Raw genomic sequence first — 22,409 nt, forward strand, 5'->3', positions numbered from 1 at the left:
GATGAAAGAGGCAGCCTCGAGGCTCTAACTGCCAGATTCATCTGTTGGTGGTGTGAAGCTCTGAGGTTACTTTAGCTTTCAGGTGGGCACCTTAGGTGGCCAGTGTTCAGCGATGTGTGTGTGTGTTCATAAGAAGTCAAAGAAGAGGGGAAGTGATGCAGTTGAGAGGCTTTTGGCCCAAGCAGCAAAGTCATGAAGCCATACAGTATACACAATACTCAGATGCCCTCTCTCTCTTACACACACACACACACACACACACACACACACACACACACACACACACACACACACACACACACACACACACACACACACACACACACACACACACACACACACACACACACAGGTATGAGTGTCAAATAAATATTGAGATGGGAGGCTAATACTTATGCTTCACTTATTTAAAAAGCCAGAACTGGCTCAGGGGCCAGATGTGAGGGTACTGAGTTGAGGGTACGTTGTTGCCTATAACTCTGATTCCAAATATCAAATATACATTTGAATTAAATTCAGCAATTTAAAAAAGTAAGGAATTCCATTTTAGATTTTTAAACCTAATGCCAATGCTGTGAATAAAAGGCAAAGCTGATGTTTGGGTGTTTAGCTTTTTAAAAACTGTATTTATAATTTGTCTGAACTTTTTTGAGAATGTCTTTACTGTTGTAAATATATTTATCTTTGTGTATTTTTTTATTTTGTTAACAGTTGTCCCTTGACTTGACCATCTTAGTAAACTTCTTTAATATGAATTTGTTTGAATTATTGTAAAGCTGACTCGCCCTGATAACGAGGCCTGACGAAGCTTTATTTAGCCAAACAACAAAAGCATATTATCACATGGCTCCTCTCCAGTTACAGGTCCTCTCTCTGCTGAACCGCATCTGAATCTTCAGTGTTTCAACACGTTCACGATGTACATACACAACTGTACACTTGTGCACGTGGTGTAAGCATCACAAACGCATCAACGACACCACACGTTCAGTGCCTTCACTTCACCGCGCCTCTCCATCACTGGATCGATGCGCTTCAGCTTCTATGCTCTGCCCTCCTCCTCTCCTCTCCTCCCCTCCTCCCCTCCTCCTCTCCTCCCCTCCTCCGTGTGCTCGAACTGTAAGGGGCCGGCAGAGGCAAGCAGAGCCCGCCCCCTCTCTCTTCCTATTGGGCTGTGTGAGGACTACAGGCTGTAGCTCTGCGTCTGCCAGCTTTGCAGCTTGAGCGCAGCTTCACTCGCAGGCTGATGAACGGGGACGCTCCTTGTTAGTATTATTACTGGAAATATTGTTTTTGAGGCAGCATATAAAGCCTCCGGGGAATGCACGTGTCAGCCGGGACCTGAGAGCGCGGAGGCGGACTGACTTCACAGCATCGCAACGCTCTGGTTACATTTGGACACGTTTGTCGAGTGCATCTTCTCCTCCATCTACCTGCTTGCGCGCGTCTGGACCAGGAAGCCCATGGAGGGATGTCGCGATGCTGTGCTCAAGGAGAACGAAAACTTTGGTGTCGACATGTGTGATCCTGAGCGGCATGACCAACATCGTGTGTCTCCTGTATGTAGGCTGGATCACCAACTATGTGACCAACGGGGGTCCCAAAGTTGCGGAGAGCAGCGGCGAGGCCGACAGAAAGTTGGAGGAGGAGAGTAAAGGGGAAACGCTGAGGATTATCGAGAGGCTGGACCGGCTGGAGAGCGTCGTCAACGAGCACATCAAAGGTCAGCACAGCGGGTGTTCCGGTGAAAGTTAGAGGTTCGATTCTCACTGAAATGGAATGAAGTAGAAACTCATTCAGTTACTGAAGTCTGTATGAATATTATACATGAATTGTTCTTATGCTGAATGCATTAGTCAATCCATCTGTTCGTTGTCCTTTAACACAATGGATTGACTATTTAAATAATCACGTTAATATGAACAGACACCCTCAAGCCAAAATTCTAAATATTCACTGCTCCATCTTTTTCTATCTTTGAAACATGAATATATTTATCCATAACACTTTTGGTCAGATAAAGTGGTCCCCTGGGGCTCAGGCATGTTGTGATGGGCATCTTTGTACACTACATGTTTACAGTTAGAAGAATGATGAAAATAACAGTAAAAGCACCTGAGCCGTGGTGTCTGATTGGTTCCCTTCAGGTGTGTGACGTTGGCGCCTGATCTCGGAGTGAAGCTCACAACACAACAGAAACAGTTTTCAAGGGACTCTGAGGAGTTCTGCTCAAGGCTTCGATGTTTGTCGTTGTCATGTTTGTTGTTTGGTTGGTGATAGCATTCGCATGATTCTGATTTTGTAGTAAGCACAGAACTAACGCTAAGTTAACAGCAGATATTTGCAATCATATCTGAATCCATCACAATGTTAAAATGAGCAGGCACTGAGGGCTGGGAGTGGGTTAAAGGAAACACTAGTGTGCTTGCTATATGGGCCCATGGATGAGGAAGATCGCTGGAAGATCTGCCCATTTTCATTGGAAGTCAAAGTTTATTTACTTCATGCTCCACTGAGCAATGGGGGGGTCCTCCAGCGCTGAATCCAGTTATCTTTATACATCCAGGACGGCGGTCGAAAGGTCCAAAAACGACCTCCTAACGTCTATTCCTAACCACTTTTCCTTGACCTCTATGGAAAACATGTCGTCAAGGAAAGATGTGAAGGAGAGTTCATGAGGAGTTAAGAAAAGACAACCGTGGTGTTCAGAGGGTACGTCCCAAGTCGCTTAATTGCATCCCTGTTTCCCTCACTTGTGTCCATGCGAGGAGAGAGGAAACAAGGAAATATGAGACGTCCTTTCCTCATCTGTGTCACGTGAAGCGACGTCTGTTTCTGATGACGGAGGATCAGCTGATCAGCTGATCACAGCTGGATCAGCTGTCAGTCGGCTTTAACAGCTGGAGAGACTTTTGGTAGTTTGTGTCTGTTCACTGTACTTAACGACAGTAACTAATATAACTAATAAAGACATACAGTGATCACTGTAGAGGTGTTTCTGTCTGTAGCCTGTTACCTCTTTAAAAGTTCTGTTTATAAGCTCAGGATCCATTTCTACCGATGGAATGCGTTTGACTTATTTATTATTTATTTGCTTCTGTATGTTTTGAAATTCAGATTGTGAAGTTATTGTTAATTAACCCAGAATATGATTATGGTTTCTAATTCATTTCTTAGGCTCCATGTTTCAGGTTAGACTTAAATGATAAAACTCATCGAACCCGACACTCACGTGACTGAATGGAATGATGATACATGATGTACAAAGTGTTTTGTCTCTCAGCTCTCTCTGACTTTAATTGTTTCCATAATAAACGTCATTGAGGGAAATATATCATGAAAAGGCAAGTTTATTTGTATCGCACATTTCAACAACAAGGTAATTCAAAGTGCAGAACATAAGACTATTAAAAGCTTCAAAACATGAGACAAAATAAAAGGAGATTTAAAAACAATTAAGAACATTAAAACACTAAAAAGCAGCGTAAGAAACAAAATACAGTAGTGAAATGCAGAAAAGACAAATCTTTCTAATAAATGTAGAAAGTTGTTTGTGGTCCTTTTGTACAATGAACATTTATTTAAACCAGACGGTGAATCACAAAACGAATCAAATATAAACTAGAGTTTAATCTGTGATCCGTCTTCACTCTGGTGTTAAACTCCGATCAGCTGCAGCGTCCAATCACATGACTGATGAACAATGAGGGGGTGTGTTAACTGTAGGGGTGGGGGAAAAAAATCGATACAGCATAGTATCGCGATATTTTGCGTGGCGATATTATATCGATACACGGACGCCAAGTATCGATACTTTATGATATAAACTAGTTAAAAAAAATAAAAAAATCAAATCAATTGCGGTCTGCGTGCATGATTGGTAGGAAGTTGGTCGAAACAAAGATGGAGACATCAGAGAAAGAACTCAGATAAAACATGTTGTTGACACTGTTTTCCTTTGGGGACATAATTTGAAGTTGAAAAAAGTAATAAATCGCAATATATGTTATCACAATACTCAGAATATTGCAGTATCGTGAAAGTATCGTGGTAATATCGAAGTATCGCGATAATATCGTATTGTGACCCAGGTATCGCGATAATATCGTATCGCGAGATCTCTGGCGATTCCCACCCCTAGTTGGCCGTTAAAACACTTCCTGGAAGTCTGTTCTCGTGGGTCCTCGCTCATGGCTCCTCAGAGATCCCTCCTCTCTCCTCTCTCTGCCGAGCTAAATAAGAGCTTTGGGACGGCCGTCAACATGGCGGAGCAGAACAACTGCCAGTTCAAGCGAGGAGCGAGGAAACGACAATTAAGAGACTTGGGATGTACCCAAAGAATCAGACTACATTTTCACTAAGCTACGCAACTATGATGCGACGGCGAATGTCACTGCTATAGGTCTGCCATGGAGAAACTACAACCAAGAAGGACTACAAAAAGCACAACTAAAACATGATCCCATGAAATCTATTGCGCTGTTGCATGCAGGCTTCATAAAGCTGGAGCTGAAGACTATGACTAAGTTTAAAAATGAAAATATGTGTCTACCAGACTTTAGTAGCGCTGGAGGCTACATTAGCGGTTGGCAGCGTAGCATTCTGGATCATCTAGCTGCCAGACTGGAAATGACGTTACTGTCCGTGATGTGTGAGAGCAACGGTTAAATAGTTTAAATGGTTAAATAGTTTAGAGCACTTAACAAAAAAAGAAAGAAATAGATTAAAATGTTAAATCGCTCTTCAATTGACCAATGGATTAATCAACTAATCACTTTCCTTTAATTAGGACACAAATGTTTTCATATGAGAAGGTCACTGTAACACATTCTGTTCCTACGCAAGCATTTCTGGTTATTGGTAGTCCATTATAATAATAAATGATGGTTTGGCGTGATGTCCAAAGTGAGTAGAGCATCAAATCCATTGACAGTTCGTGTCCCATATTGATGCACTACTTGTATTTGCATCATCATCCTCCCTGGCCAACTCTTCAAGTCCAACCTAAATTCAGAATTTTGATTGAGTCATCTGTCGAACAACACAATTCAGGTCAGAATCAGTTTTATTGGCCATGTTGTTACGTGGTAGTGTAGTTAGTGGACCCAAACGCACGCACACAGCAGGTTTACTCCAGCCAAGACTTTATTTAAAAAAGGTGCAGGAGCAGTCACAGAATGAACCAACAAAAAACAAAGACCTGGCCAACAAACTAAAGTCACGCCGATAATCTCCACCGGAGTCGGGAGGGAAGCTCAACCGAGGCCGGGACAGGTAGCCTCCGGAGTCGGGAGGGAAACTCGACCACACTCAAAACTGAAAGAACAGAAAACAAACATGAAACGATCGTAGCCTCCGGAGTCGGGAGGGAAACTCGACTGCACTCAAAACTGAAAGAACAGAAAACAAACATGAAACGAGCTTCACTGAATCGGTGTTCAGACTTACGTGACCAGACTGGTAACCGGACGGACTGACGAGGCAGAAGACGATAAGGAGTTGAAGCGGGTGAAAGACGGTACGACCTGACAACCCCAGACTGCAGGACCAGAGCTTATGTAGTGACAGGGGAATCATTACTTGGGACCTGAGTATACTTTTACTTTCAATACTTAAATACATTTAATATCAGAAAATTACTTTTGATACTTAAGTACAATAAATATCAAATACTTTGAGACTTTTACTCAAGTAGTATTCTAATAGGTGACTTTTTACTTTTACTGGAGTAGTTTTCCAGTAAGGTATCTTTACTTTTACTCAAGTATGGCTTTTGAGTACTTTATACACCACTGGCTGATTTACACTACCAGCAGTATTTTCGAATGCAGCACTTTGGATTTCCCCAACTGTTGAAAGTGCTGCCCCTCTCTCAGTGGTGTATAAAGTACTCAAAAGCCATACTTGAGTAAAAGTAAAGATACCTTACTGGAAAACTACTCAAGTAAAAAGTCACCTATTAGAATACTACTTGAGTAAAAGTCTTAAAGTATCTGATATTTATTGTACTTAAGTACAAAAGTACTTAAGTATCAAAAGTAATTTTCTGATATTAAATGTATTTAAGTATTGAAAGTAAAAGTACAAGTAAATGCTGTTAATAAAAAAGCAAAGGGTCAGAATTATGAGAATTATGAAGTTTATTCTTGTGCTGTGGCCACCATGAACAAGGACAGGAAGTTGTGTTGAAAATAAGGGTTGGCTGTGATCCATACTAAAGCAGCACCGAAAGTAACAACCCAGTCATTACTGGAAACTGAAAAATGTCTTGTTCATCTTCAAAAGAAGTTGGTTCTCAAAATTGCGAGAATTCAGTCTCGCTCTTCTTGGGCTGAAGACTAGTCCTGCGATGCTAAATAGCCTTTCACAGGCCGCTGAGGCAGGTAGAGGTGTGTTAAGCTTCACAGACAGCTTGCACACAGCTGGGTAGGATTTCAGCAAGTGCATGTGATCTGCTGAACAGGCCAAGTATCCATCCAGTTGTTTGGTGCTGTCTTGTGCTTGAGACGACTGCAGGGCAGCGAAGAAGTCATCTTCATCAGATGAACTGGACCTGGTGGCATCACTTAGCTGCAGGGAGGGTTCTTCCATGTGCTGCTTGATGTAGTCCATTCCTGAAATATAGTGAGGGTGAAAATATAAATGATAGGATTAATACAACTTTCTAACATATCATGACTCCAACCTAAGGGTTTGTACTAAATAGTTTGAGGTTTATACATTTAGTTTGATGCACTGTCCATGCATCCATAATTGATTTGTGGATTTGCCAATATTACAAAGAGTCAAAATGTACACCCATACACTTATTTTTCACTATCCCCATGTTGTCTTACCCATTCTGATTGTGGCATCATCCTTTGTCCAAGTTGTTCGGAATTTTGGAAGAAGAATCGCAGCTGCGATCAACTCAGGGTCTCCTGACATGTGGCCAAAACGATTCTTTATTCCCACCTGTAGAGCAAAAGCTTGCAGTACTTCAATGGCAACTTGACTCTGTCAAGTTTGCCGGTCAGCAGGTTGATTGTTGGAAGTAGCCACCCCATGTGGGCATTTGCCTCTGCTTGCAATATGTTGGTTGCCTGGGCGACTGGGCTCATGACAGCGGCATACTCTGTGAGGAATGCGAGTTCAGCTGGATTGAACCTGTGATGAAAACAAAAATGCCGTTTTATAACACTATATAGCCATTTCATCAGATTCAACAAAAAATTGCTGGATGAGTAATTAACTAAAATGGATCAATGATAAGTGGAAGTTGGGATACAATGTGAAACACTTATTCGTGTCCAAGAAAGGGTGGGGAAACACATCCACAGTTCTAGAGACATTCAAGACATTATGTTCAATTATGATGAAATAATTAAACATACATTATTCTTACTTACATCGGAACCTTTAGGTCTTTGCAGAGGACTCTGATGGTCCCCTCTCCCTTGTCTTTGATTATCCTCAGCAGTCTTTCCACTGCCAGGAACAAGGAGTTCCACCTGGTAGCATTTGGGCGCAGCAGTTGGAGGGAGCAAGCATCTTCAATAGTTTCGGCTGCAAGTGTTGATCTTCCACATTTGTTCCAAAGTGCATTACACTTGCCAAATGTTGAACGGTACACTTTCTTGTATGCCTCATTGGATGTTGCTTTCTGGGCATCAACCGTAGCTATTAGGTTGAGTAGGTGACAAGCACAGCGCTGGTGCTTTGGGAGCTGGAACTCCAAACCATCATCTTCATTCAGAAGCACTGACACATCAACAAACTCTACTTCTTCACCCCCCTCTTGATCCTCTTCATCCTCTCCTGGTTGAGATGCATCACCATCACTTCCGACTGCATTGTTCTCATCTTCACCAAAAACTTTGAAAGCTTTTATGAAGTTAGAGCCGTTGTCTGTTGTTGTTCTCTGAATCTTCTGCCGAATTTCGAACTCAGAATGGATGTCATTCAGGGCATTTGCCAACACATCAAATGTGTGCGAACCTCTCAGTTGTTTACAGGCTAGGGCTGCTGAGCATCTTTTGAGACTGTCAGGGTCAATCCAATGGGCAGTAACACCAATGAAGCTCCGCCTTCTGACAGACCAGCAGTCAGTGGTGGTGGCGATATGGTCAACTCCCCTCATGGCCTCAGTCACTGCCTTCTTCATTCCCTTGGAGGCGTCATCAATCATGGAGCGCAGGGTCAGCCGTGTCATCATTTTTGCATTAGGCTGCAGTTGCTTCACAAAATCTCTAAATGGTTCTTGTTCAACAACACAGAATGGCTGGAGCCCTTGGACCACATACTTCACGACAGCTTTGTCAATGGACTTCTGAGACACAGTCAAGGTGTTCACTAATGTGGTCTGCTTGCTGGTGGAGGGAGTCTCAGGAGCCCTTTTTCTCTTTGTTGATGTCAGCTCTCCATATTTTTTAAGGTGGTGTACATGCTTTCTCTGAAACAGTGAGAGAAAGACATTTTGTAAGCATAACAACTTTAGCTAGCCCCACTTGCTACACACACACTTGCATGCATCCCCAACGTGGTTCAAATGGTAATGCCGCGCTCTCGCGGCTCCTGTCAATCCTATGGTGTACCTCAATGTGTTTCCTGAGGTTGGATGGGGAGTTTTTGAATGCCAATATTTCGGTAGCTTTTGGTAAGCATAAGAGGCACTTCATCCGGTACGAAGAATCTTTCACTCCAACATACGAAAACATTCCTCGCAAATATGGCCACGGGTGTTGGTCTTCGTCATCACTGTCGTGTGTTGCGGCAGTGGCAGGTGCTTCCATCATGAAAGCAGTCATCGTCTACTCCTGTACTCGCCCGCTAGCTGTAGCATATAGCATCCTGGGCATCAAAACACCGCGGCGCATTAACCAATGATTTAACTCGCATCTAGACCACGTGATTCGCCAAACCTGCTTGCTTGCAGTCTGTGTTCCACCACCACAGTCCCCGACGCTGGTCTCATGAGTCATTTATTTCTAAAGATAGATTTGATTTTGTAGCGAGTAACGAAGGTTTCAGTGGAAATGTATCGGAGTAAAAGTATCGGTTTTCTTTGCAAAATGTAGTGAAGTAAAAGTAAAAAGTCACCAGAAATATAAGTAGTAAAGTAAAGTACAGATACCCAAAAAAACTACTTAAGTACAGTAACAAAGTATTTCTACTTCGTTACTATACACCACTGCCCTCTCTGTGCTGAGAGAGGTTGGTATGATACAGACCACACTTACCATTAGCATGGAGAATGGCACACTGATGGTGTACTGAACTGTACTGAAGCGCTAATAGAATCTGCATAGGCTCCGAGGTTGCAGTGGGTGAGTACATTTAGCTGCCGGAGTGCTCGACACAGTCCTCTCCTCCACTCTGCTCAGTCCTCGGAGCTGGTGCCAGATTACATTATCAGCCAGAGGCTGATGTGTTTATGCGTTTATGCTTCGTCACTGGTACAAAAAGACCAGACTGCAGGTTTGAATAAGAATTATACAACATTAGGTAGGCAGCAGAGAACATATACACTGCAGTGGGAGCTGACTCAGTCGGTTCGGAAGTAATTATCTAAATGTTCCTGTACTTAACAAAAGTACAATGTTCAGGGATGAGACTCACAATAAGTTGATCCTGAGGATTTCCATCATCAGGCTAATCGTGAACGTTTTTACAGAAAGAACAGAGACACACAATGTTATTTTTTAAATTCAACTATCCTTTATTTATGAAGGGCAACCTTATGATTTGATGATGTTATTTAACATTGTTTTTCACAGAACAAATAGGATGTGATTCCGGTATGTTTTGGTGCCATTTCATGAGTTTCAAGCCTATTTTGATGACGGGTGATGTCGGCAAATGAACTCAAACAGTTTTTTGCTGCTTTCCACGACTAATCCAGTGTTTCCCTTTAACGACCGTAGACTGTAAAAGATATGGACGTAGTCTCCGTGTGTCACCCATCGGTTTGTAAAGAGCCCGTACAAAGATCAAAGATCAAAGTGGTTCTGGCTGAAGCTCAAAGTCTATTTCTGCTGTAAATTTAGGCATTTTAACTTTGATATGATAATATATCATTTCTCAATGGAATCTCACCATGATGAAATCAATTTTGAGATATTGTGATACACAATTACATTGTCTCAATTAATAACAAACATACGAAATTATATAATTAAATTCCCCCAAAAATGTGACGTAACATATTTTGAAGGAAAATCCTGATCACACCTTACATTGTCACTCAGTTCAACACCATTAGCCATGTGTGTGTATGTGTGTATGGGGAAAACAACCTTTAATTCACTTGAAACTGTTCCATTATTATTTAAATGAAAACATACTTGGTACTTTTCTTATGTCAAGTAATACATTCACACAGTACAGAAATATTAATATTATATGGTTATTTCATGTAGACTATTTATTTATTGAACAACCAGAGAACTTGCTATACCGTGATATACATCTTTATGGAGATATGAAGTGACCTGTATCGTGCTGGAAGACTTTGGCCGTATCGCCAAACCAGACCGTGATAGAAGAACTAGGGGGGCACACCGTCTGGGCCTGATCTGTGGAAGAGCCGACTCACATCCTCTTCACAGATCCTCAGTGCCGGTGGGGGGTCGGTTGGGAGAGGTGAGGAGGAGGCAGGGGGTGTAGGTGTTTGTTTGATGACGGGGCAGGTGGGGGGTGTTGAAGTGGGCTTATCAAACCTGCAGTAGAACACATTCAGGTTGCTACCTCTTTGCTACCTGATCTCCCTCGTCAGTGTGTTCCTGGCCTGGTTGTACAGCATCCTGTCCCCACTTCTGTAGGCCTCCTCCATAGCCCGACGAAGCTGCCTGAGTCTTGCAGTAAACCAGGTTTATTGTTGTTATATGTGCGGAAGGTTTTAGTCTGCACACACATGTCCTCACAAAAACTGATGCATGATGTCACAGTGTCAGTGAGCTCATCCAGGTCTGTAGCAGCAGCCTCAAAAGTGAGCAGTCAGTCTTTTCCTTTTCATCGAGGCCGTGAACGATCTTCACACTGAAGTGGGTGCGTGAGTGGATTTCGTATCGTGGCTCAAGCACTTAACCAGATTTTGAAATCCCTTGTTTTCCACAACGGAGTGTCCCCCGTCGCTGACAGACGGGATGGTGTCTCTTCATATGTGTGGACATGCCGATGTATTGCCGTTGTCGTGTCTTTCTATTTAAACAACACCCACGTACCGTAACGGGTTTGTCCACCACCCTGATCCCGTCATTATACGTTACAGGGAAGACTAAATGCTCCCAAACTTGCGACTTAAATGGCGCCGGAGCTTCTGAAGTTTCTCCGCTCGCCATGACTTCACCGTTAAATGCTTCTAACCTGCTCCGTTCACGTGAACACACTACTGTTTCATATCTGTTCACTGACAGTCTGCATTGATATTCAGGGACTTGTTACTTGAAAAGGAACAGCAGCAGTACAACTTTATTATACATTGTGATGATTAAACTGTAAAAAAAAATTATTAAAAAAATACTCAATTGATCCGCGGTTCACAAGTGATCCGAACCGGGAGGGCTGATCCGTTACACCACTACTACGCAGTCAGGCATTTTGTCCAGACACAGTTTTAAGCTGCATTCACATGGAATGGCAGACGATGGATGAAAAACCAGATATGTTGGTGAACAAGAGCAGGGTGGTAACATTGTCTGGCAGAGATTAGCAGAAACAGTCGTGGTCCCTCATACCGGAGAAAGTTGTTTAAGAATGTTTAGAATGCTGCGGTAGAATATTGATGGAAAGCTGAATTGTATACATGCATTACTTGAACAATTACATAAAACAGAATAACTATTTGTTTTTCTCATGCCGTGTTGTCCGTTGGCCATCAGCCGGATGCCATGTGAATAACAGCAAAGTATGTTTCTGTAAATTGAGCGAATGCATTTTGAGAATATGCAACTTGTGTTGTAGTAAAATGTGGATAAATCTATGAAGTATTGCTCTTTTGTAAGTGCCTAAGCTAATTACAGTAGCTTGCTAACATTAGCTTGCTAACATTAGCTTGCTAACATTAGCTTGTTAACATTAGCTTGCTAACATTAGCTTGTTAACATTAGCTTGTTAACATTAGCTTGTTAAAAGCTAACTTCAGAACCGTACTCATTCTTCATTCAGACATGCTCTCATCTTGCTCTCATGTTACTTACAGAGCACTTCACGGTCAGGCTCCGACTTATGTAGCTGATCTACTTCGCCCCTATTCACCCGCCCGCACTCTCAGGTCAAATGCTCTAGGTCTTCTGTCAGTCCCACGCACACGATTTAAGACCCGTGGTGACCGAGCCTTTGAGGCAGTGGCCCCGAGGCTCTGGAATGCTCTGCCTGCAACTCTACGCCTCGCAGATACTGTGGATACTTTTAAAAGCCAGCTAAAAACCCACCTGTTTAGGCTGGCGTTTGTGTAAAAGTAAACCCATGTCCTAGACCTGCTCTTAACATTTGTTATACATTTTTATTTTATTTTTATTTTATTCTTTAACATTTTTTATTCACTCTGTGTATGTAATTTATTGACCGTAGGGTCACATTGTGTTTTTTATGCTTTTAAATGTCTGCTCTGTTAAGCACTTTGTGATAGTACTGTCTGTGAAAAGCGCTATATAAATAAAATTCATTCATTCATTCATTCATTCATGTATTTTACAAGTGTTTCAGTGCTTGGTTCTGTATTGTGATGCTGATTGTTTTCTCTTTGGTTGGCGTGGTATTTATTTTACTATTATTTTATCAGGCGAGTTATTAGGAAGAACTTCTTATTTAAAATGGCAAACTGGCAAAAAATGATATCATGTAATAAAACTGAACTCCATTAGAATTAGTTTTTATGAAAACGATAAAAAAAATAATGAATAGTTTGAATAATGACTTATATTATTTCACAATTGATATATTTGTCTCTATTTATTCATATGATCATTAAGGGTGTAACAATATGTGTGTTGTACATTTTTTGGGGACAGAACATTCGGTTCTGGTTTGGTGCCATCCGGTGTTTGGAATAAGGGGGATCTCAGGGGGTCCCTGGAAATGTTGTGGGGTCTCTTAAATCTTTAAGTATTTGTCACTTCTAATGTCACTAAAAAGGTATTTTCAAAACTAACGGCACTTACTAATTTCCAGCAGTAGTCATTATTTAAATTGAAAAACACAAGAATAAGTTGTGAGCCAGAGATGTGAGCCTGTCTTCATGTCTGTTTGTGGAGCTAAACGGACCCGCTGTGGACACATTTGATCCAGTGGCGTTGGTGAGAACCTGTATTAAAGCAGGACATCAGCTCTCCTTTTCATAAATACCATTGCAGCGAGGTACGGCAGTGTGCGTACTGGTAGTTCTGTCAGCTGCTAGCAAAACACACAAACTGTTGTCCCCTCACGCAGTCAGTATAACGGGGAATGAAAGTGTGAATCACTGCAAACATGAGAGGTCCTTGAGCAAGCAGCCCTAACTGACCCCACAAAATATTGTAGTTTGCTGCAGTAGTTTATGCAAACACACACACACACACACGACCGATTGCATGATCTTCCTGGTGGAGATGACAACATGTCCAAATTCAGTTTTGGGCTGGATTTTACGTGAAGTTAGCAGAAATGAGTCCTGGCTCTGTTGAAGGTGTCAGGTGTTGGCTACGCTGAGGAAGAGAGTCGGGTCATGAAACACTGCATATTTTAAAGCATTTGTTCACAGCCATTCATTTCCACACTACAGGTCTTTAGATGTGAAAAAGACATGATCAACAGTAGATTCTTACTTTCAGTCTTGTGCATCAGTGGATCTGTCTCCTCACATCTGATCTTGTGTTGTGATCTACGTTGTTTGTTTCTATGCTGCGAAGTCTTATTTTTAGTCGTCCTTTTATCAGTCAATGCAAGTTGATCCATGTTGACAGGCAACTGAAGAGTGTGCAGTGTGGAGGGTCTATTTCTGAGACTGTGTTTCTATCGTGTAAGCTGCATGTGTGGTGTGTCATTAAAGATGCATGACAGTGGTGTGAGATCTGACGTGGATGTCACTGCCTGCCTATAGAGCCTGTGTATCGGTGCGTGAAGAATAGCATCACTGACATCGGGCGGTTGATGCTGCCATGACACTGCATCACACGGGTGCACAGGGACGTTTGATGACAGTAATGAATCTATTTCTGGCTCTGTGCTTTGGACATCCTTGCCAGGTTCACTCTTAAGATGCCCGAGGATAATGCAAAATAATACAATTTAGAGAAAGAGCATGGAAGGAGAAAAACTACTGATGCAGGATGACATACAAAGCAGCTGCATTATCCCTCGAGGAAAAAGGGTTCCATATTAAATGAAGAGTGACTTCTGTTCCTGTGAATGTTAAAGACCTCCCCCCCTCGCTTGCGTCTGCACTCTCACACCACTGGAATTCAAAGGAGAGCTGCCAGGAAAGGTGTGAGGATTTAAGGAAGAATCCACTTCTATATTCTTGTTGTCGTCTGTCAGATAGAAGATGTGTGATGCTCACAATTCCAGAAATGTCACTTCCTTCAGATGAAAGCGTGATGACTTCATTGCACCTCCTCTGTGTGGGTGTGTTGCTCTGATCCTTGACAGCGCTGTGCAGATTATTCAGTAATGTTTGAGACGATCTCACCCTGACAACTGAATGTTGGAGATGTATGATGCATGATCCAATATAAACTACTTGCCTCACCATACAGAACTATTGATACATTTACATGTGATCACCAGAGACAGTGAAGACTTTGAATATCATTAAATGTATTCAATTTACTGTATTCCGGGTTACACATGGAGTATTTTGCAAGTCCAACATGCTTCGTATGTTTTAGTTTTTAGATTTCAGTAGGACGTGACACTTTAATACTCTGTTATGGTAGAACCATTCGTGTGCAAGTCAAAGGCAAGTCAAATGCAGAGAATAATTTCCCCACTGTGGGACTAATAAAGGAATGTTTCTTCTTCTGTAAAATATGAATTCATATAAAAATAAATACATTAATTTAAATATCGAAATTAAATTTTGTAAAAATACGTTTTGATGAGAAACTTGAATAAATCCAGTTGTTTGATGGAGATGTTTTCATAGCGATATAAAATATATATTAGAGAGAGAATTATGACCTGTTTATCTTCCTAACAATAGCTCTAAGCAGCTTATAATAAATCAATACAACTGCCAATGCCAAGACTTTCAATCAATTTAAACACAATCTTTTTATCCTAATCATTTGAATTGTGTATTTTTGATGGAAATAACCACTGTAGATGACTGATAACAAAGTAAAAGGATACAGATGATGATTATGAATATTTTAGTTATTTAGCTTAAGACTTATTGTTGGAATGCTGTTAATATTTCTAACCTTTAAACTATTTGAATGATTAAGATTTAATCCTTCAACTTTCTCATACTTTCAGCTACAGACACCATTTCAACTTTCAAATGTTGAGAAAACCCTTAACTGTTGCCAACATGATTCAGCTTTTTGATATCTTTTAAACTTTTTGAACTGCAGCAATTTAACTTTTATGATTTTTCAGCCCTTTTCTGACTTTATAATGGGTGTGTATTGGGCAGCTGAGAGTGCGTGATGTCACCGCTAGAGTGAAGAGCAGCTTGAGATTCTTGTGAAAAAAACATTTGTATTTTGCCACTGTGTCCACAATCTTCACTCTTCATGCATAATTTCTGGATATAGAAGTAGCTAATCTTGTCCTTTCGTAGAAAAATTACTGTGGAATCTGTTGTGAAAATAAAGCTATCTTCCACACTTAGAGCGGATTTAAGAGGACAACGAAAGCTCTCAAGAGGCGTTTAGTTATATCAAAAGCAATAGGTTTATTATCAACAGAGTTATTCAGCCCAGCAGTTATACGTGCACGGGTTTCTAAGGCTTTTCTCTCAGTCGAGATCCGCCATAAGAACTGTTCTGCAGAGCTTGACTAGAGATATATCGACTCAACACATTTAAACCTGGGAGAACAAACAATCTGCAGCCACTGGGTCAAGTTCTGAGAAAACACGTATTTTATTCTGCGCAGGTGCATCAGCTTAAATAGACAGTCACATGACACACTCACACCTGAAATGCATTGGCAATAATTGGGAGCACAATCAGTTGCTTCAATTAACACCCCCACTTGATCACACATTATTGACAACCATAAATCATACAAGGGGAAAAACATGGAAACCAACTGCACTTAACTGCACTTAACTGGCTATGCCCCAAACAAGAACATGGAAAAAGTAAGTAGCTTTGCTTTAGTAGCTGGTTTTGTCATCAGGTCAGCTACCATCCGGTCTGTTGGGCAATACTCCAAACATACTTTACAGTCATTAACAGTTGATCTCACAAAATGGTATTTTATATCAATGTGCTTACATCGCTGTCTGCTCACTGGATTCTTGGCTAATGCAATTGTACCTTGGTTATCTCCAAAAATCTTAGGTACATCATACAGACAGTCATCAAGATGTTCAAGCAGTTGAGATAAGTAAAGACACTCTTGTGTGGTTGCGGCCAACGCCATATACTCTGCCTCACAAGTTGACAGTGCTACCGTTGGCTGCTTTTTGGTCTTCCAGGAAATCAGAGGACCATTCTCACTCAGACTAACACAATAACCAGTTGTACTGCGTCTGTCAGTTGCATCACCTGCCCAATCTGCATCACTGTAAGCAAACAACCTCAGCTCATCACATTTTCTGTAACACAACATTTTGTCATTTGTGCCCTTCAAATATTTCAGTACATGCTTAACAGTTGTCCACTGCTCTTCTGTCGGCTCACTGAAATGCTGTGACAGTCTGCTTACAACAAAGCTCAGATCAGGTCTGGTGCATGAGGTTAGGTAGATTAGGCTACCCACTGCCTCTCTGTATTTTCTGGGGTCACCTAGCTTCTCATCAGTGTAATGCAGCTCTGGTTCACAAGGTGTTGACCTGGGCTTACAATCCTGCATATTAAACCTGTCAAGCAGCTTGTCAACATAGCTCTGCTGTGACATGGTCACACATCCATTACACTGATCAAAAGTGATACCAAGAAAATTCTTCAGTCTGCCCAAATCTTTCATCTGGAACTTCACAGCAAGCATCTTTTTTACTGCTTTTAAAGCACTCTCATCACTGGCTGCAATAACCAGGTCATCAACCCAGATCAGTAGGATCACCTTGTCATGTTCCGTTTCTCTCTCATAAACACAGTGATCGGCTGGATTCTGTACAAACATATTTTCACATAGATAGTCATGCAACATTATGTTCCAGTTTCTACCTGATTGTTTAAGCCCATATAGTGACTTCTTTAGTCTACACACCATCTTCCCATTTGTCTGAGATTTTACATCATAACCCTCTGGCTGTTCCATGTAAATCTCACAATCAATTGGTGCATGTAAGTAGGCGGTTTTAACATCCATCTGATGCAGGATCAGATCCTCCTGGGCAGCTTTCTGCATCAACACTCTCACACTAGTCAGGTCGGCAGTAGGAGAAAACGTTTCTCCATAATCTACACCCATCCGTTGACTGTATCCCTTGGCTACATAGCGGGCCTTGTACTTGTCAGATCCATCAACATTGGTTTTGAGAGTATACACCCATCTACACCCACCTCCTCGCCGTCCGGTACTCTCGCCCTGGCCGTACCACTGTTGACCACGCTGACAGTCTCTTACCTTGTGACCTCTCTGGCCACAACGGAAACACACAATGTCCCCGCTCTCGGTGCTGCGTGCACCTGCGCCTGCTGGGGCAGCCCTCCTTGGATGCGCCTGGGCCCTCATGACATTGTCGTCGGCCGCAGCTGTGCGCATACCTTCAGTGCTCTCATAACTGCGCAACTTAGTCTTGAACTCCGCAAAAGAGAGAGTCTCATAACTTTGAGTGATAAAAATGGAAAAAGGCTTAAATGAGTCTGGCAGCCCCTTCAAAATCATTGCAACCAATAGTCCATCGCTTAAAACCTCTCCAGCATTACGCAGCGCTGTGATCGAAATCTCAGCACGTATGACATAGTCAGTCACACTCTCACTACTCATCTTTTGCAAAGAAGTCAGTTCTGTATACAGGCATACAATGCGGGGCTTACCCTTGCCTGCATAATAGTCACGCAAAATCCTGAGCGCTCCACGCCCGTCATCCGCTGCCTCTCGCATGACCAGAGACAAACTTTTGTCATCAAGGAATTGGATCAGTTCCGCGTACGCTTCCGCGTTCTTCGCCGCATCCTCAGCCAGTGCGTTTTCTTCTGCGCCATCGGCGGGCTGATTCAAAATGGTGTCCTTCAGTTTCTGCAACCGCAGATGTCCCAAAAACTTTGTCTCCCACAGTTCATAGTTCTTTTCGTCCCCATTAAAAACAAGACGAGACCAACGTGAACTCGTATGTCCGCTCATGGTGCTGGCACTCCAATCCGTGAGATACGCACACAAGCAAATGTCTCTCAGTGGCTACTCACGCCGGATATCTCTTTGCACAAACGTCTAACGCATCTGGGCCCATAACCTGTTCTGCAGAGCTTGACTAGAGATATATCGACTCAACACATTTAAACCTGGGAGAACAAACAATCTGCAGCCACTGGGTCAAGTTCTGAGAAAACACGTATTTTATTCTGCGCAGGTGCATCAGCTTAAATAGACAGTCACATGACACACTCACACCTGAAATGCATTGGCAATAATTGGGAGCACAATCAGTTGCTTCAATTAACAAGAACACTTGAACACAACAGCGCAGTAATTCATATAGGTACTTCTTATGGAAGCCCATTGGTCAAAATCAAAGAAGCAGGCGGAGCTTGTTTGTACAAGTTAGCAACCTGGTTGGAGCCTGGACAAATCCGTCCACACTGGCCCGTCCCAGGAGGTGTAGTCATCTGTCAGTGTGTGGTGAAATATTGTAGAGTGTGGAGGGGGAAAGTGGAAACTGCTAGGGCGTTGTCTCTTTCCTGTATCTCACTCGTCTGTTGTTCTTCCTTTAACTAAAATGGCGGCCCATCCCTTGTGACGCAGTTAAGTCAGTAATCTCCCACTTACTTCTCCCTCGCCCTAGCGTGTACTGTGGGTATTGCGTGAGTGGTTATCAAAGCTGCATAAGCTAGTGGCTATTAAAGCTGCAAATAAGCTATTTTATCAATAAATCCCACAGATTTACACATTTGACACAGAAGCCGTTAATTGAGAGGAAAACCAACTTTCTGCTCCATAGAGACCAATGTTAAATTTTGCTTCAAAAACATCTTCCACAGAACACGGTACTCCATTTCTAGATCGCCAGTTAAGCCACATTTTTTACACTACAGACACAATTTTTACAGGATCTGTTTCTCAAGTCATCGTTCCTCTCAATTATTAATATCGGAGCAATAGGAGCTACGGTTATGGGAGTTTTGATGATTTGTTTGAGAGGTGTTTCCCTGTTTTATCTCCATGAAATGGCTTCAGGCACACAGGTGTTCGCGATTGAGCCAATTAGTGATGTTGATATATAAAATGAATATCAAAATGTTCAGCTCTTTCAGGAGAGGGGTGATATAATTCATATTTGTAATCTTTCAACTTTTTGAATTATTAAGCTTTTTGCAATTTTTTTAAAATTGGATATCTATTTTCAGCAATGTTTTTGAGATTCATTTCAGCTTTCAGCATACAGTGCAATAGATTAAAAAACATTTTAAAACATTTTGACAATTGTTAGATCCTGGGGTACTTCTGGCCCGATACGGGGCTACTTACTGACTCAGCTCTCTATTAAAAGATTGTCGAGCTGGTGTTCTTGCGAGGGAACTCGCCTGGCTCTTCTAACTGCCGTTACTCCCGACGTCTACCCTGCTTCCTCCGGTCTGAGTGCACTCGGTCGAGAGGCCACCCTGACCCCGGGCGCTCCTACCAGTCGCGTCGGTTATGGCAGCTTCCCTCTTATGGATCCGTGCTCTTGGTAAATGCCAGGTTAGGTTTTAACGGTAAGGGAATTTGGGCTTTATGGCAAAATTTAACATGGGGCTTAGTGGGCCACCGGCACTTGTGTGACACGGTGACAATGTGTCGGACAAACGGCCTACCTCCCATGCAAACTTTTGGGAACACTTGGGCCGTTGAGGGCAGAATGTGTAGGCAGTGGTCAAATCCTATAGATGGCGCCCTTGACCAGTGGCTGAAAAAGTGGGAGGGGCCAGGCCCAAAGGGGTGTTTTGGGACTTTCGGGTGGAAACCATGGAAACGGACGGGGAATGGACCGGTCAAGGTCCCGCCCATAGAAATGGGCGGGGCATGGCCAAATGGGGCGATTTGTGCCTCTCGGGTGGAAACTATGGAAATGGATCGGGAATGGACCGGTCAAGCTGGCAAACATGGAAATGGGCGGGGCATGGCCAAATGGGGCGATTTGTGCCTTTCGGGTGGAAACCATGGAAATGGATCGGGAATGGACCGGTCAAGCTGGCAAACATGGAAATGGGCGGGGCATGGCCAAATGGGGCGATTTGTGCCTTTAGGGTGGAAACCATGGAAATGGATCGGGAATGGACCGGTCAAGCTGGCAAACATGGAAATGGGCGGGGCATGGCCAAATGGGGCGATTTGTGCCTTTCGGGTGGAAACCATGGAAATGGATGTGGAATGGACCGGTCACGCTTCCAAATGGGCGGGGCATGGCCAAATGGGGCGTTTTCTGCCTTTCGGGTCCAAAGCCTTGGAAAACATGGAGACGGATCACGTATCACCATATGATGCCACAAACATGTCGGAATGTTCCTGAAAAAAACCAAAAAAACTTCCCAAAGGGCTACAGACTTTTCCTTTGGCATGCTGACTCGGGTCATCGGAGGGAGTGTGTGCTGCAAAATCCAGACAGTTTCAACCTTCTTTACCCGAATTATGGTCAATTGTTACACATTGCACAAATTGCACCAATTTCAGCCCCTGATCCTGTTTTTGGGCACCTTAACTTGGACCTACGACCTCTAGATTTGGATCATTTAACCTACACGACCCTCCCTTCATTCACAAAAACAATGTATTCCTTTATCTTGCTTTAAAGTATTTTTAATGAATTAAAAGACTCTTAATGATGTGTACATGTTGCTGTTTCTGTTGGGTGCAATAAAAACACTTGTAACTGGCTTATCATTCCATAATTGACATATGATGGACACAAGAGGACCCTCTTCAAGGTCCAATTGGATTCAAGTCATTAGCATGCCGCCAACAGGAGATAGCTTTCCAGAGGATCTGCAGATTTGCTGCTCCATGTGCTCATTCAAGTCATCAAGGGGAGTGTCTCGTTCAATTACAACACAGTTCCAACCCTTTTCTGAGAAGTTATGACATTCAATACTTTCCATTCAAATGTAGTCGGTATGTCCCTTTTTGGAAAATGGGCCATTTCGGATTGAGAACAAAGGTCAGTTTTCCCTCAGTTTTCACTCTTTGGTTTCGGCGGGAGATTTTTGCCGGCCCCTAAAAACACAAATGAATGACATTTTTGACATGTAGTTGACAATTCTTGGACAAAATTGAACACTCTACTGGGATTGATTGGTTTTGTAGCATTAGCACGTTGCTAACAGAAGATAGCTTTCCAGAGGGTCTGCAGGTTCTATTGCACCATTTTCACATTCACGTCATCAAGGGCAATGTTGTCATGCAATCTCCCTTCAAATTTAACCATGTTGTGAGAAGTTATGACAAGTTGAAGGATGGGCCGTTTGGGTAATCACTTTCCATTCATTTCATCCTTCAAAATGGACCCATTCAAATGTAGGCCAACTGCCCCTCTTCCCGCGCAGGCATGCTAAGTGCTAGGGAGTCCCATCCAACTTGAATGTGCCTCATTGGGGCCTGTCTACAACATATTAAAAAAGCAGGGCTCTGACATCTTCAGAAGTAAAAATTGGTCTGATCTCATCAAGAGTACGACAGGGTGTACAGCTTAAGGACGTGTACCCCATGCTGAAGTCTGAGTTTGATACAGGCAAAAATCAGTTCTAGATAATCTAGAGGGATTTTTTTCAGGTGGTCATATTGTAGGCCTTGTCCACAATGTGTGTGCACAATTTGGGGGTTCTAGGACCCATATTTGATAAGTTATGGCCATTCTTGCATATGGCAAAAAATAAGCGAATAAGGCCCCAATTAAGCCCAATTAAGCCCTTTGTGGGTGTTTTTGGGGACCTTAACTTGCAGCTATGAGGCCCAGATTATAGGTGTGTAATGGTGACGAGCCCCTCTTTGAAGCAGAAAAGGATTTAAAACCCTACCCCTTTTTAAAGTATAAAAATATTGAGAAAAGACTGGTAAAATCTGGATTTTGACCACTTTTTAATATTGGTCAATTTTGAAACACTTGTAAATGGCCTTCTTTGATGAAATTCAAATATGATGGACAG

The 22,409-nt window shown here is 42.5% G+C and overlaps 1 protein-coding gene across 1 annotated transcript in view; it reads left to right on the forward strand.

Annotated features, from left to right (window-relative positions):
* Positions 1-1,366: 1,366 nt before the first annotated feature.
* LOC306786385 (polypeptide N-acetylgalactosaminyltransferase 18-like) overlaps positions 1,367-22,409 on the forward strand; it is a gene marked incomplete at its 3' end in the record, with an annotated part of 179,474 nt that continues 158,431 nt past the window's right edge. The window contains exon 1 of the mRNA XM_079297402.1: positions 1,367-1,723. Within this exon, the coding sequence (XP_079153528.1) occupies positions 1,480-1,723 (244 nt within the window). The 5' untranslated portion in view covers positions 1,367-1,479. The remainder of the gene's footprint in view (positions 1,724-22,409) is intronic.

This window comes from Melanostigma gelatinosum, assembly GCF_949748355.1.
Source record: "Melanostigma gelatinosum genome assembly, contig: SUPER_1_unloc_2, whole genome shotgun sequence".
NCBI lineage: Eukaryota > Metazoa > Chordata > Actinopteri > Perciformes > Zoarcidae > Melanostigma > Melanostigma gelatinosum.